The sequence below is a fragment of the Anguilla rostrata genome, chromosome 6 (genome assembly GCF_018555375.3).
Source record: "Anguilla rostrata isolate EN2019 chromosome 6, ASM1855537v3, whole genome shotgun sequence".
NCBI lineage: Eukaryota > Metazoa > Chordata > Actinopteri > Anguilliformes > Anguillidae > Anguilla > Anguilla rostrata.
In genome coordinates this window covers 53822045-53835377 of record NC_057938.1, presented here as the reverse complement: position 1 = coordinate 53835377, position 13333 = coordinate 53822045, and the positions used below count along the sequence as shown (strand labels likewise).

General features: G+C 44.2%; 1 protein-coding gene across 3 annotated transcripts in view; it reads right to left on the bottom strand.

Annotated features, from left to right (window-relative positions):
• Nucleotides 1–153: 153 nt before the first annotated feature.
• Nucleotides 154–13333, bottom strand: part of sh3bgrl2 (SH3 domain binding glutamate-rich protein like 2) — a 13715-nt gene continuing 535 nt past the window's right edge. Inside the window, exons 2-4 of one of the 3 annotated variants that reach the window (XM_064340583.1) lie at nucleotides 6155–6340; nucleotides 4590–4670; nucleotides 154–3890 (exon numbers count right to left, since the gene is read on the bottom strand). In XM_064340583.1, the coding sequence (XP_064196653.1) occupies nucleotides 3876–3890; nucleotides 4590–4670; nucleotides 6155–6340 (282 nt within the window). In that variant the 3' untranslated portion in view covers nucleotides 154–3875. Of the gene's footprint in view, nucleotides 3891–4559; nucleotides 4671–6154; nucleotides 6341–13333 lie in introns of those variants that run through there. The other 2 variants (XM_064340586.1, XM_064340584.1) reach the window with 2 other exon arrangements.

Sequence of the window (13333 nt, the reverse complement as noted above, 5' to 3'; positions counted from 1 at the left end):
TTTTGTCAAGCATATGAGAAATACCGTTGTCTTTATGGTATGTTTTCGTTCAAAAACTGCCGGAACTATATAGCTTAAGAAGCGGAAAAACAGCACATTTTACTTTTAAAAGCATACCTCCTGGAAGGCTAAAACAATAAGGAGACCGGAATATTTCATGCAGGGCAGTTCTCGGGTCATTTATTTCTCAGCTTTATTTACGTTTCATACAAAGGCATTCCTGGACAAGTGAACACTAACACCTCAACACAGCATGGTAGGCGTACTTCAACTTTGTATGCTACTGTGGGCTTCACAGTGATTGAACGTACAATTATATCTAACACATACTTTCACACACAACGATTGCTACATTTTCTGGTCCCCTTAAACAGGTAATTAAATCACTCGTGCAATACCGTGGTCACAACACTGAACCGCTGATTAAAGATTGCATCAGCAACAGTCGACAACAAAGCGATGATTAAGGCACACCATGTTACTCCATAAAATCTGTCTGCTCATTATTTATTTTGTACACACACAAATACCTGTATTCATCTCGTGTCCATTTTTAGTACAAGTAGGCTAAATAAGACATCATCATATCGACACCAAAGAACTGAATCCTTTTTATTTCTCTCTTTCCAGTAAACAGTTTATCAATAAAGACTTTTAGATACTTGATTGTTATTATTATTACTAGCAGTGTTATTGACCTTGCTACATCTAAATGTGAAGATTACATGTTAGTACAATACACAGAATGGAAATAGTAGAGAGTACACTGCAAGACTTGATTATGGTCTTTGGTCTTGTGCACAGGAGACAGGTGGGATGGGGCGGGGTGGGGTAGGAGGCTGTGGTTTTCACTGAACGGTCACCTGTTAAGTGTGTTTTTCCAAATGCCCGAGAGTATTAATGACCTGCTGTTCGAATGACTTGTTATGATATCCAATAATTGTGGCGTTTATAATGGCACGGTTCATTAATCGTTTCTGGAGTGGACTGCCTCTTTCGCCGCCGCAGTGATCCTCGTAAATCCTGCAGTCTTAAAACCTTCGCGAAGGCCGACGGCAGGCTAGACACAACAACGCGAGCAAGATGGTCTCCATTTAATATCCCGACGACGATCAAAAGCCCGTGTCAAGCCATATTCTGTACTGTAGGCTTGCAGGAGCCGTCAGTAAAACACGATTGTAGTTCAGGCCTACGTCCAGGGCTGGCCTTAACCGCTGCTGAAGCGCGCGAGGATCTTCCGCGTGCACTGATATTTTGGATCGTGAATGAAGCTCTCTTGTTGGCCCTAAACGCGAACAGGATTCGTCCTCTTTGAGAAATTCATTGCAGCAAGTGCTGCCATTTCCCTGCAAGCTGCCTACGACCGTCTCGCGTTGTACAAGCCTTGAAACACAACATGAACTTCTGCTGAAACGTACTATTCGAGCGTTAAAGGAAAACTTATTATTCCAGTGAGATGGAAAAAGTTCTAAACTACCTTCAACTCATATTTTAACTACAATGCCATGGTTCTCAATTAGGGGGAAAACTGTAATGTGAAAACGCTATTTGGTCCTTTTGATCCATACTGTACACAAAACAAAACAGGCCGACAGTAATCTATGCCTGTACAGTAATCTACACCTACATATGCCGTATATGTACACATAGTGGTGAAAATCGATATACAAGTTTCAGACAGAGTCAGATATGTTTGCACAGCTCTACATGTGTCATGGTAATGCACACTATGTAAGAGTAGTGGTCAAGGGTAACTTAAGGGAAGCTCAGTTACATGCAACCATATGCAAAATGTGCTGTGCGCTGCAAGGAGGAAGTACCCTGAATCATTACCCATTTTCCAAGATGTGTACGTCAGATTTCGACTAATACAGAAACAGTCAACCTTTGTGAAACTTCGCTACATTTAGGCCAAATATTTTTTTAAATGACATAATAATAATAATAATAATAATAATAATAATAATAATAATAACTTTTCAGTGATCACTGGACCTGACCTCTTCTTGTGAGAATGTTAAGCAGGAAATGGCTCGTGTACGTCCGTATGCTGACACTAATACGTCATCCATCCATCCATAACAGTTTAATAAGCGGGATAAACAATGAAAAGGGAACACAAATAAAAATCTGTCAGCTGCGCTAATGTGAGGTTGTCACGGTATCCATGGTGACCCTCCTCATGTCAGTCAACAATTGATTGAGATTTTTTTTTTTTTTTTTTAAAGGCTTTGTGCATCCATAAGCTCTCCACTGAAAGTTATTAAACAAGTTGTAAACACTCAGTCAACACTACGTTGTGCGCGCTGAATAAAAATACATAGTAACGCCATGGCTTGGCAACCTCATTTCCTTTGGCCTGGCTTGTGTTCAATTAACACCTCTCCTCTGATTTACAAATAAACTGCTCCTTATTCCACCTTTTAACCTTTTCTATTATCTTTTTCTTTTCTTTTTTTCTTGGTTTATTTTGGTGATTATTGTCAGCCTTCCCTTGTGCAAGACAATACTAACACTTCCATTTAAATGTGAGATTTGAGGACGAAAGTGGATTTAATCCAAGCCTAAACTAGTTTCTTTAAACAAATTTGAAACCAACCATGCATAGTTCGACGAGTTAAACATCAACTGACAGTTTCTGTGCCGTTTCTGCTGTGAAATCACAGACTAACTCACAAGTGCAATGTGTTAATTTTCTCCCTACAGAACTCTCCCTCTTCAATGAATCTGAACCTATCAGTGATTAAACCAGGGCTGCCCAGCCATGTTCCTGTAGCTTTTCGTTTTAACCCTAATTTTGGCACACCTGATTGTACCATTTAGCAACTCAGCGGGATCTCTAACTGTGGAATAAGGCGTGCTTCGTCAGGGTCACAGTGGAGACCTACAGGACGCTAGATCTCCAGGAACAGGGTCAGGGCAGCTCAGGATTAAACCCATTCCTTCTCTGACCCTGCTGGATTTGACTTTTCACACAGCTCGTATAGGAGAACAAAGATGGCCGCAATAGCAGAGCACCTCACGCCGGTGGCAGCAGGAGTTTCAGCTGCCTCTAGCAGAGGCTAAAACCTGGTCGAAACACGGTCACGGGGGACAGCAGGGATTCTCCCTTTTTTCGGTCAAACTGGAAGAGAAGGGTCTACGGGTCTCTCTGTCAGAATGGCACCCCACTGCGAGGGCAAGACAATACTGGAGTGTGTTTTCACAGCCTCCTCCAATCCACAGCTCAGATGGGTACTTTGGCCTGAAGCTGGCAATTTAACAGCATCAAAGACAAAACAGCACAAGCCAAAGCTTATATATATATATATATAACCTATTTCCTATTTAATATTAAAACAGGTGTTCTGTGCCATTCCGTGAGAAATTGTAATTTAATGTGCGTTTAAAATTTTTTTTTTTTTGTATGTTTTTTGTTTTTTAAACCTGTGGAGAGAAACGTAGTAGATAAAGTGGAGAGAGTGAACGAGTCCACGGAGGTTTTTTTTTTTCTTTCTGTGAGGTCTCTATTCTCCTGCAGATTAGTGGCTCCTCCCCCGTATGACTCACATCAACCACCGCCATCCCCGCTGACCGCGAACCTCCGCCAACGCAGGCCTCGCGACAGCCGTGATTCGGCAAGAGCCTCAGCGCGGGCGGGTGAACGTCCCAGCTACCTACGCCGGGGTCAAAGGTCGTCTACGAACGAGTCCGCATGCTCCTGGTAAACCTCTGTTCTCCGGTGGTGGTGGGAGGGTGGGGGGGTGGGGGGTGGGGGGCGTGGCGGTATTGGGCAAAGCTGCAGTGGCTCCACGGTATAACAGGAAGTGGAAGTGATGTAATGGAGGAATGTCGATAGGCTTAGGAGAGTGCTCGGGGGCTCGGAGCTTCCAAGCTTATGATTCCGCCTGCTGAGGGAAGGAGAAGAGGTAAGACATTTCATTGGAAGCATGGACTTATGGTATCACTAAGGAAAGGCAACATGTATAAGTAAGTAACATTTGTAATGTTACATTTAATTCATCAGAAAGAGCACTGATATGAGGGGACCAGCCACTAAAATGGGATCTTGGATTAAGTGACACAGGGTTGAATGATGAGCCTTTGAAGACCACATTTTTAGTAGTAAATTATTTCTTCATGCTTTGCTTAAAAACATTTGCTTCACAACATATGTTCCACATCTATTAAAGAGGAAACATCCATCCACACAATAATTTTCCACTGCGCGATATTTACAGACAAGGGGGAGGAGTATCAGGGAGACACACAGCAGAAGATTCCTGTTTAACCCTTTTATGGTGCGAGATCAGAAATATGCGATTAGAATGTTCCTAACTGAACATTCTAATGCTGATGTCACAATGCACAATCGCTACTGGTAATCTGGAGCAGTGGAGTTCTAGAACACTGACATATAATTTTGGAAAAAATACATTCCAAAAAACCTACTCTTCACAGGGTCAAAAATCAACTCTGACAAGAGTACACGTGGTCCCTGTTAGAGTTAACTGTACAGTTTTTCTGCGGAGCAACATTTCTTTCTTTTTTTTTAGTTTTCAATATGAATTTTCAATGGCCACTCATGGCTTTGATTAAGAACTGTGTACCTTAACGGCAGGCTGGGACTGGAGTCCGAGGAACGCAAACACAGTGTTGTTCTCCTTGGACTGGAAGAAGTCCTCATAGTCCTGAAACAAAATTGGCGCAATGTCAAGGGTCCTTTCACAGAGAGGTGGGTGGGAAAAAAAGGATTCAGGGACAGCTCTTGTACTTGTCTAAACACAATGGTCTTATAGTACCTCAGTCATAGACAGAGGACCGTAAACAAGAACCCTGTGGGCGGGTGTTTGCATTATTCTGATGAAAAGCCAGGGATCTAAAGAGTCTGAAACCTACGGCTGTATTTTCATCCACTGTGGTTCATGCTTGACTTCTGCAGGCTCCACCCCCCTGACCACGGCCATCCAATCACAGCACAGCTGACTGTGGGAAGAGGTCCTTGAAGCTCCACCTACAGCAGCCTCCACCCCCACCACCACCCCATCGCCCCTCCACCCCACCACCCCCCAGTCATGCACAGTCTCTTGGGTAATCCGCCACATCACTGAGGGGATTAGGGGCGCAGTCCAGTGACCTCGTTCACTTCTCAGACACGCCTCACGAACAAGACCGCAGTCGCACGGCATAACAGTCAGTCAGCTTGGTCTTGTAAAACTCAGAGGTTGCCCGTTCGATTCCCACACGGGGCACTGCCATTGAAGCCTTGAGCAAAGGCAACTAACCTGAATTGCTTCCGCACATATTCATCTTTACAAAATGGATTGCATGCAAATTAATGTAAGCATGGTAAGTCACTTGGGATAAGAGAGTTTGCTAAATGCCTAAATATAAATGTAAGGATTGAGACCAGCAGCTTGGCCTTAATGGCAGCTTAACATCCAGCATCACATGAAACAATCCAGATTTTTCAGTACTGCTACAAAAGGGGGCTTACTGTAAAAATGGTCCTAAAACTGTAGGTGAATAGCTGGCTTGTCATAGCATGTCATCACGGCACTACATCCTACAGCCAATCGGCTGTAGAACACTCAACTTTGTTTCGTTTTGCTTTTTTTAATCTTCGGAAATGGTTCGTAGATTGTGATCTTCAGAGTTAGGCGGATGGTCAGATACAGAGGGCTATGCAGGGCCTGTGCAGCGCGGGTAACAGCTGCGATGACCGCGGCTTGATGTTGTACTACGGGTGGCCTGAAGCCTGGAGGTTCTCAAACGCCGCGTCGTGTGATTACGCGTGTCTCTGAAGCGCGATTGGCCGCTCGCTCGAACGTGGAGCGCGTCCACCGGCCACGATCGCACGCTGCTCGAGGCGGTGCGGTAAGCCGCTTCTAGAAACATCCGTGCACTGCTGGAATGTGGGGGATCAGGATGAATAAAGGCCACCGCTTCGGTTGCTAGAGATTTCGAGGTTTACGCACATGGGGGGAAGCGTTTTGCCCCACACTTTCACCAATTAGGAGCCTATTGATACACCTCAGTCTTTAATTTGATCAGATAAAATAATTCCTTTAATCTCTTCGGTAACAAAATTTTCCACCCTTTAGTAACAAGATTTAGCGCCCTTGTCACCGATGCCTAGCGCCGGCCCTGCTGTTCCGGGTGTCTGTAATCTTACCCCACAGTACTGCTCTCCGTTAAATATCTGAGGGGGGAGGGGGTTCCCCTTATCCGGGTGCTTGTCCTCCGGAATGTTCCGGTACATCCAGAGCCTCTGGTCCTCCAGCATGGTGATGTCCACCTCCTCGAACGTGATCCGGTTGGCCTCCAGAAATCCCACAATCGCCTGCTGCCTCTTCTTGATCTGGATTGGCGGAGAAGAGGTTTCAGTTCATTATGAGAAATATGCAATTTTTTTTAAGAGCAAATGTTAAATGTTTCTGGTTTTATAATGTCTGACAGGAGAGGCTCAGGTGTGGGATGTGTTCGTTTAACCATTATTTTCCACATACACACAATGCACATATGTGAAGCACTTTGGGCTGCAAGTCAAGCATGAAAAGTTCCATATCTAAATGAAGCCATTCGTTTATTCAACTAACCACAATGCACCTTGCTCTTAACCTTCAGTTACAAAAAAAAATCACTTTTTCCATTTCTATGGTTCCACTGGCCACAGAAATGAAGGGGAGCCAAAACGTTGTGGTATAAATGAAACCCTTAAACACCTCTTGTCCTCTCTGGTTTGAAATACGTACGGTGTATTTCTTAAATATATTTTAAAAAGAAAAGCCTGTTGTTGAAATAGCCAGTTTGTTCAGTACCCCTGAACACCGTGTTCTAAATGACGTACCAGCGAGTTCACAGCTTTTTTTTCTGATTCCGGAGTCGGACGGAATAGCAGGACACGTTTCACCAGAACACAGGCGATTGGGTCTGGCTGTGCAGCTGGAAAGGCCTACAGCTCTGAACAGCCAGAGCTCCGTTGCATTGATTGATGCTGACAGGGAGGAGAGATTGATCTCAGATTTAGACTGACTGACGGGTCCGGGGCAGAATCGGGAGTGGATGATAAGAAGACAACACACGAGTGCACGGATGAGGGATGAGTCGGGAAAACCCTGGGATTACTCCCGCAAGTCCACTGAGCGCTCCAGCCTCCAGCACAGACCGTCCCACAATTCCAGCAGAGGACCCATCTGTCCGGCATTGTAGCTTCCATGCTGGAGCTCCACACCCAGGCAAAAGCAGGGTGGTCGGCCATCTTGGTTTCCCGAAGTCGACGTAGATATATTTTGAAATGAATAATGGCCACAGTGACCATTTTATCAGGGGAGAAGCTTCAGCTTAGAAAAAGGATTAGGAGGGGGGGCTGGAAGCTTTTGGATCACGCTGGCAGGGGGTCTGAGATTGGGGCGCTAACAAGACCTGACATCTAATGTGACCCTGATCTGACATCACATGACCCTGATCTGACATCACATGCGCACTGACTGTGGTGACCCCTCTCACACTGAAAAAACAAAAACAAAAAAAAAAAGTCAATCTTATGTTTAGAACATTAAAACATGCTCTGCGAGGGTTTTTTTAAGCCCAAACAGAATACAACGGCAACATTCAGAGAATATAAAGCTCCCAGGAGGAGGAGACTGTGGTAGAGGAGGAGGAGGAGGAGGAGGAAGAGGAAGAAGACTCTAATTACTCTTCTCGGGGTAACAGGGGGCTCAGCGGTTTAAGCTGAACAGACAGTCTGAGGACCACATATTGGCGCTGGGGTGGGTCGAGCACATTATCCACTCACACACTATCGACTGCAGGCCCGTCCAGCTCATTAAGTGGTAAAGCAACACCATCACCCCCCCCCCTTCCCCAACCCCCCCCCCCCCACCCCCAACTGCTATTAAAGATCATCTGAACTGGATACGACCATCTGCCCGAGAGAGTTTAAGTGCAGCCACGTTCTCGGACGAGCACGGCTGCATTGATCACTCTCAGCCGTTACGCTCCGTTAAAGTGACGGGCCAAGCCATAAAAAAGGAGATCATTGCATCAGAGGGGTCATCTTTTTTGCATTTGGAGGGCATGCGTCTGGGCCCAGGATATGGGGTGTAACTATTTTTAATTTGTTACAAAATATATTTGGGGGGGGAGGGGCCCTCCCCATATATATTTCGTCCCAGGCTCTTGGAGGGCGGGACATGCCTCACAAGCAGGAAGTGCCTCACAGGAAGTCAATGCTGAGGGCCCAAAAACACCTATGAGCCATCTTCGTACCTCAATGCGTGGCGCTGACCCCTGCTGGTCGCTCGATCAGAGCACCCACAGGCCTGTGCGCTAACCCGTACACGAGCGGTCTCCCTCCAACTCGGGTTTGTGCGAGTCTGACATCCAAACTGCGGTGCGGCGCGAAGCAGCGATGCTCGCCGTATCGTGTTTCAGAGGAGAGTGCACGCTTTTCCCGAATCGATAGCGGAGAACTGAGATATGCCGGGGCCGAAAAGGGGGGGAAGCACAAAAGCAAAACAAGGAAATAAATAAGGAATGGCATGCGCTGTGTTTTGTTTGTACATCATGTCCCCGTAAAAAAATTAAAAAAACACTCCCACAACCCCCTGGTGATATAAAAACACACCGCCCCCGGATTTATTTTTATTTTTTTGATGTCATAAGCGCTGATGGCAGCCACTTCCTGTGTACTGTCGTGTCAGCGATGCGCATCAGGCAAGACATCGCATCTCATGGCCCCTTCGCTTTCAATAGCATGAACCTGGGCTGATTATTATGATGAGTCAGGGCTCTGGCATCCTGTACTGCAGAAAAGCAGAAAATTCATCACGTTTTATTGTCTTGATGTAATATTGTGAACAATGTTTTTTTTTCTTTTTTTTCCTTTCTCGAGAGGCCCTGAATAAGCCCCTGAGGGTTTTCTGCCTCTCTCTGCGCCAGATGCGTCTCTCTTCCCCCATGTCTTTTTCTTTATTTAAAAAAAAATTATGCTAATAAATAAATTAAAGCACAGTGACATCTTCAAACACTTATGAGATGGATGGTGCCGTTTCTTTGGGAAAGAGGGACCGGTGAGCAGACCCACACCTGGAGCACTAAGAGCCCTTTACTCCGCCCAGTGTTTACCAACGTTTGCTTGTTCCCAGGTTTCTAAAGCAGCCTGAGAACAGCACTGCTCATGTTCTTTTTGCTCAATGATTCCGGAGAAGTTCTCGCACCTGACTCTCCGCAGCATCTTCCTAAATGTCTGGAAGCCACAGTGGCTCTATTAACTGAGTGCCCATAGCGTGTGTGTCTGTACCTGCGTGTGTGTGTGTGTGTACGTGCGTGTGTGTGTGCACGAATGTGTGTGCGTGAGTGTGTGCGTGTGCGTGTGTGTGTACGTGTGTGTGTGTGTGTATGTGCGTGCGTGCATACGTGTGTGTGTGTGTGTGTGCGTGTGTGTGTACGTGCGTGTGTGCGTGTGTGTGTGCACGAATGTGTGTGCGTGAGTGTGTGTGTGTGTATGTGTTTGTGTGTGAGTGAGTGTGTTTGCGTGTGTGTGTGTACCTGCGTGTGTGTGTGTGTGTACGTGCGTGTGTGTGTGCACGAATGTGTGTGCGTGAGTGTGTGTGTGTGTATGTGTTTGTGTGTGAGTGAGTGTGTTTGCGTGTGTGTACTGTGCAGCCGTTGCTGTGTGACGCCAGAATCATCAGGACAGCCTGGCATACATTAAGAGACACAGACACATCGATGAACTAACGTGCTCAGCAAGAGCTTTGTTTAGAACTGAAATACAATGCCTAGATTGTTCACTGCTTCAACACAAATAACCAGAAGCATAAAAAAATATAATAAGAGTACACCCCATCAGCTACTCCCTCACAGAATGATGGACACACAAATTATTAATGTTCTAAAGCACAACTGACATGTCGCTGGAACAATATCTCTTTATGGTCATGAAAAAGTGAGGCAGTATGTGGAAATGAATGGGGCGGCCATGCTTTTGTTCCACGAGGCCTTGTGCGTCTAATTGTGTTTGTTTCTCATTCGCTGACCTCATTGTTCACTGCCACCCATCACGCACTGCCTCAGAACTGTATTTTTACCAAGTGAGTTTACTTTACCATTTGTAAGGGTGGCACAAAACTCCTCATTGGTGGCCTGCCAATGGGATGCCAGACAGTTTACAGAATACACTTTGTTAGCAACAACACTGAGCTAACTTTTAAAGTATCCCGCAATTTAAATGTCAGTGAAATTAGGTGAGTGTTAAATAAGGTGAATTTCTGGAAGGTCCTCCCTGTGCTTTTCACAAATCAATTTGTATCATCACATAGTTTTATTGTTGAGACGGAAATAAACTGCATAAAATAAAGAGGATCGAGATGTATCCAATAATCATCTGTTCAGTGCTGTTCATAACAGCGACTTGGTCACAATGTAAATCTTCAAGACCAAATATAGGTCAGACAGTTTACATGAATATTTAGTAGGGTGCCCATTATATGAATTGTTGATGAGACGAAACCCTTACTTTGATCGTTTGAAGAGGCCACCCGCATATTAAATGAGTAATCTTCCACTATTTGCAACCGTAGTGAGCCGCGGTTCCCTCGTAAAACACGAGAATCGTCCAATTGAGGCCGTTAACGGGAAACTCTTCGGAAATCACGATCAGAAGACCGTCTGACGATGCAGTCGGTGCGAACGGTATTTAGAGTCATCTCTGTTATGCTGTTGGACAACAAACTCGTAAAGAGCCGTGAGATAAGAACAGGCCGCTCAGACTGACAGGTAGTGCTCAAAACAATTCAATTCAATTTTATTTCTATAGCGCATTATCCAGAGACACTGTCACAAACACGCTTTGCAGTGGAACTACAAAAGAAAATGTACACACGCAGTGCGAGAAAACATCTAGCTACAAATCTGACACCCAGTGAACCAATTCGAGTCCTTGTAGGTAAAAAACACGCGCGTGTCTATGTGATGTCAGTGACGCAGAATTTAGGGAACTGGGGGGTTCTAACAGCAATGTTTTGGGTTTTATTCCAAGGTGCCGTCCTTGTCCCTGTGCCATTACACAAGTTCACTTAACCTGAATTTCTTTACTAGATATCGAATTGAATAAATGGAATAGGCGCAACACATATACTGGTTATGTGTATCTGCACGTGTTTAAATGTGCATGTACGTCCAGACCTGAGAGAATGCTTATATCTGCACATGCAAGTGTGTGTCTGTGCGTATATGTGGTTTGTGTGTCTGTGCATGTGGTGTTTGTGTTTGTGTGTGTGTGTGTGTGTGCATGTTTGCGTCCATGCATGTGGTGTGTGTCTGAATCTGGGTGTGTGTGTGTGCCTTCACAAGTTAATTTGGTTATAGACAAATGTACTGAACATATTTTGTTCCAAAAGGAAATGGTCTTTGTCAAAAAAGACTGCAAATTATAAGCTCATACAGATTGAGCCAAAAACTGGATTTTTATTTTAGTCTCCCTGTGCTCATGTTTCAGTCAATAAGGGTTCCTTTTCTGTACCCCAGCATAGGTAAGCACAGATACCTGACTGGCTCATCACACATCCGTCCACTGGAGATTAATTAAGCTCTGAAAGATGCCTGTCAGCTCAGAGGACTGTCTAAAGGTGCCATTCCAAGTAAATGAACTTCACAAGTTAAGATCAGCACAGCTGTACCACAGTGCATTCAGTGTGTGCATTTGTGTGTGTGTGTGTGCTAGTGTGTATGTGTATATGTGTGTGTGTGTGTGTGTGCGCATGTGTGTGTGTGTGTATGTGTGTCTGTGCGTGTGTGCTTGTGCGTGTGTGTATGTGAATGTGTGTGTGTGTGTGCCTGTGCATGTGTTTGTGAGTGTGCACGTGTGTGTGTGTATGTGTGCCTGTGCATGTGTTTCTGTGTGTGTGTGTGTGTGTGTGTGTGTGTGTATGTATGCCTGTGCATGTGTGTGTGTGTGTGTGTGCCTGTGCATGTGTTTCTGTGTGTGTGCTTGCGCGCAAGTGTGTGCACGTGTGCGTGTGTGTGAAAAACCCATTCCTCTTTTTAAACTTTTCAGGATTCCTGAGATAAAGTAAACTGGCATATTACTCATTTCTCCCATTACTCACGGCGTTCCTATTTTGGGAAGTTAAACAGGGCTGTGATCCCTGCAATCACACAGACTAAGCAATGAAAATGATATACTTCCCCATGCTTTCTTACTCACACTTGCAAAAAAAGTTAGGAAAGCTTTCAGGTTTCCATAAAAATGGTAGTGTCTCCCTTAAACAAATTTCGACCCCAGTACCCTGTTACCATTCAGTGAGAGTAAAGCTACACATGCTATTTTCTGCTGTCTTCAGTTGATAAAAGCAATTGAATTTACTGTACTGCAAGTGATTTCAGTCACATGTCTTAATCTTTACACAATAATCTCATAACTGATTTATAAAGTGCAGCAAGCAATGAAATATGACTTGGTGATTTGAAGAATTCACACACACAATAAATGTCACTCAAAAAAAAAAAAGATATAAAGCATTTGGGCCACTACGCCTACGTAAAATTAAGTACTGTAATTGCATGGCAGAGAGATATGAACTGTGAACTTGCACTTCAAACAACCTTGGAACTTTACTGATAATGGTGCCATAGTTTGTAACACAAAGAGAAAGAACCAGTTTGTTAGCTGCTTTTGTGGCTGCACACAAAGTCACAAATAAAAAAAGAAAAACTAAATCAATACATAAAAAGGATCAAGGAAAAGGAAAACCTACATTCGTCAAATTATGAATTCGTTTGGAAAGTGTTTAATATGAATCCCTTTCTGATTATAAAACCAGAAAACAAGGCATATGAAAACATCAAGCACCAGTCTGTAAGTATTAGAAACAAATGTATACCCATTATCAAGGAGAAATAGTTCAAGGCAATGCCAGGCATACTGTAAACTAACGATTTAATTTCCCTCATAATAAAATATCAGCAAGACATAAATATAAAAGGCTACATGATAAAGCTTCAAAATAATCATATTTGGAAAAACACAATAGGCTCGACAGGGAGTGAATCAACATGACAGCCAATTGGGTAATAATTAAATGGAGGAAAACAAACAGGCAAATGCTAATACACAAGCCGTCTGAAAATTAAAATTCACGCTATAAAACAGGGTTTAGTGAAGCTTCCTGTCAAATATCTCTTGGCTGTTAATCTTCGCCCAGAAGTTGACGTGCGGAATCAGTTAAATTACATTGTAACTGGATGTGCTGTGTGGAGCTACATTTAGTTAACGAGAAAAGCCTGCAACCAAATACTACAGTAGTATACGTTAAAGTTATATGAATGCAGTAGTCTACTTCCGTTCACA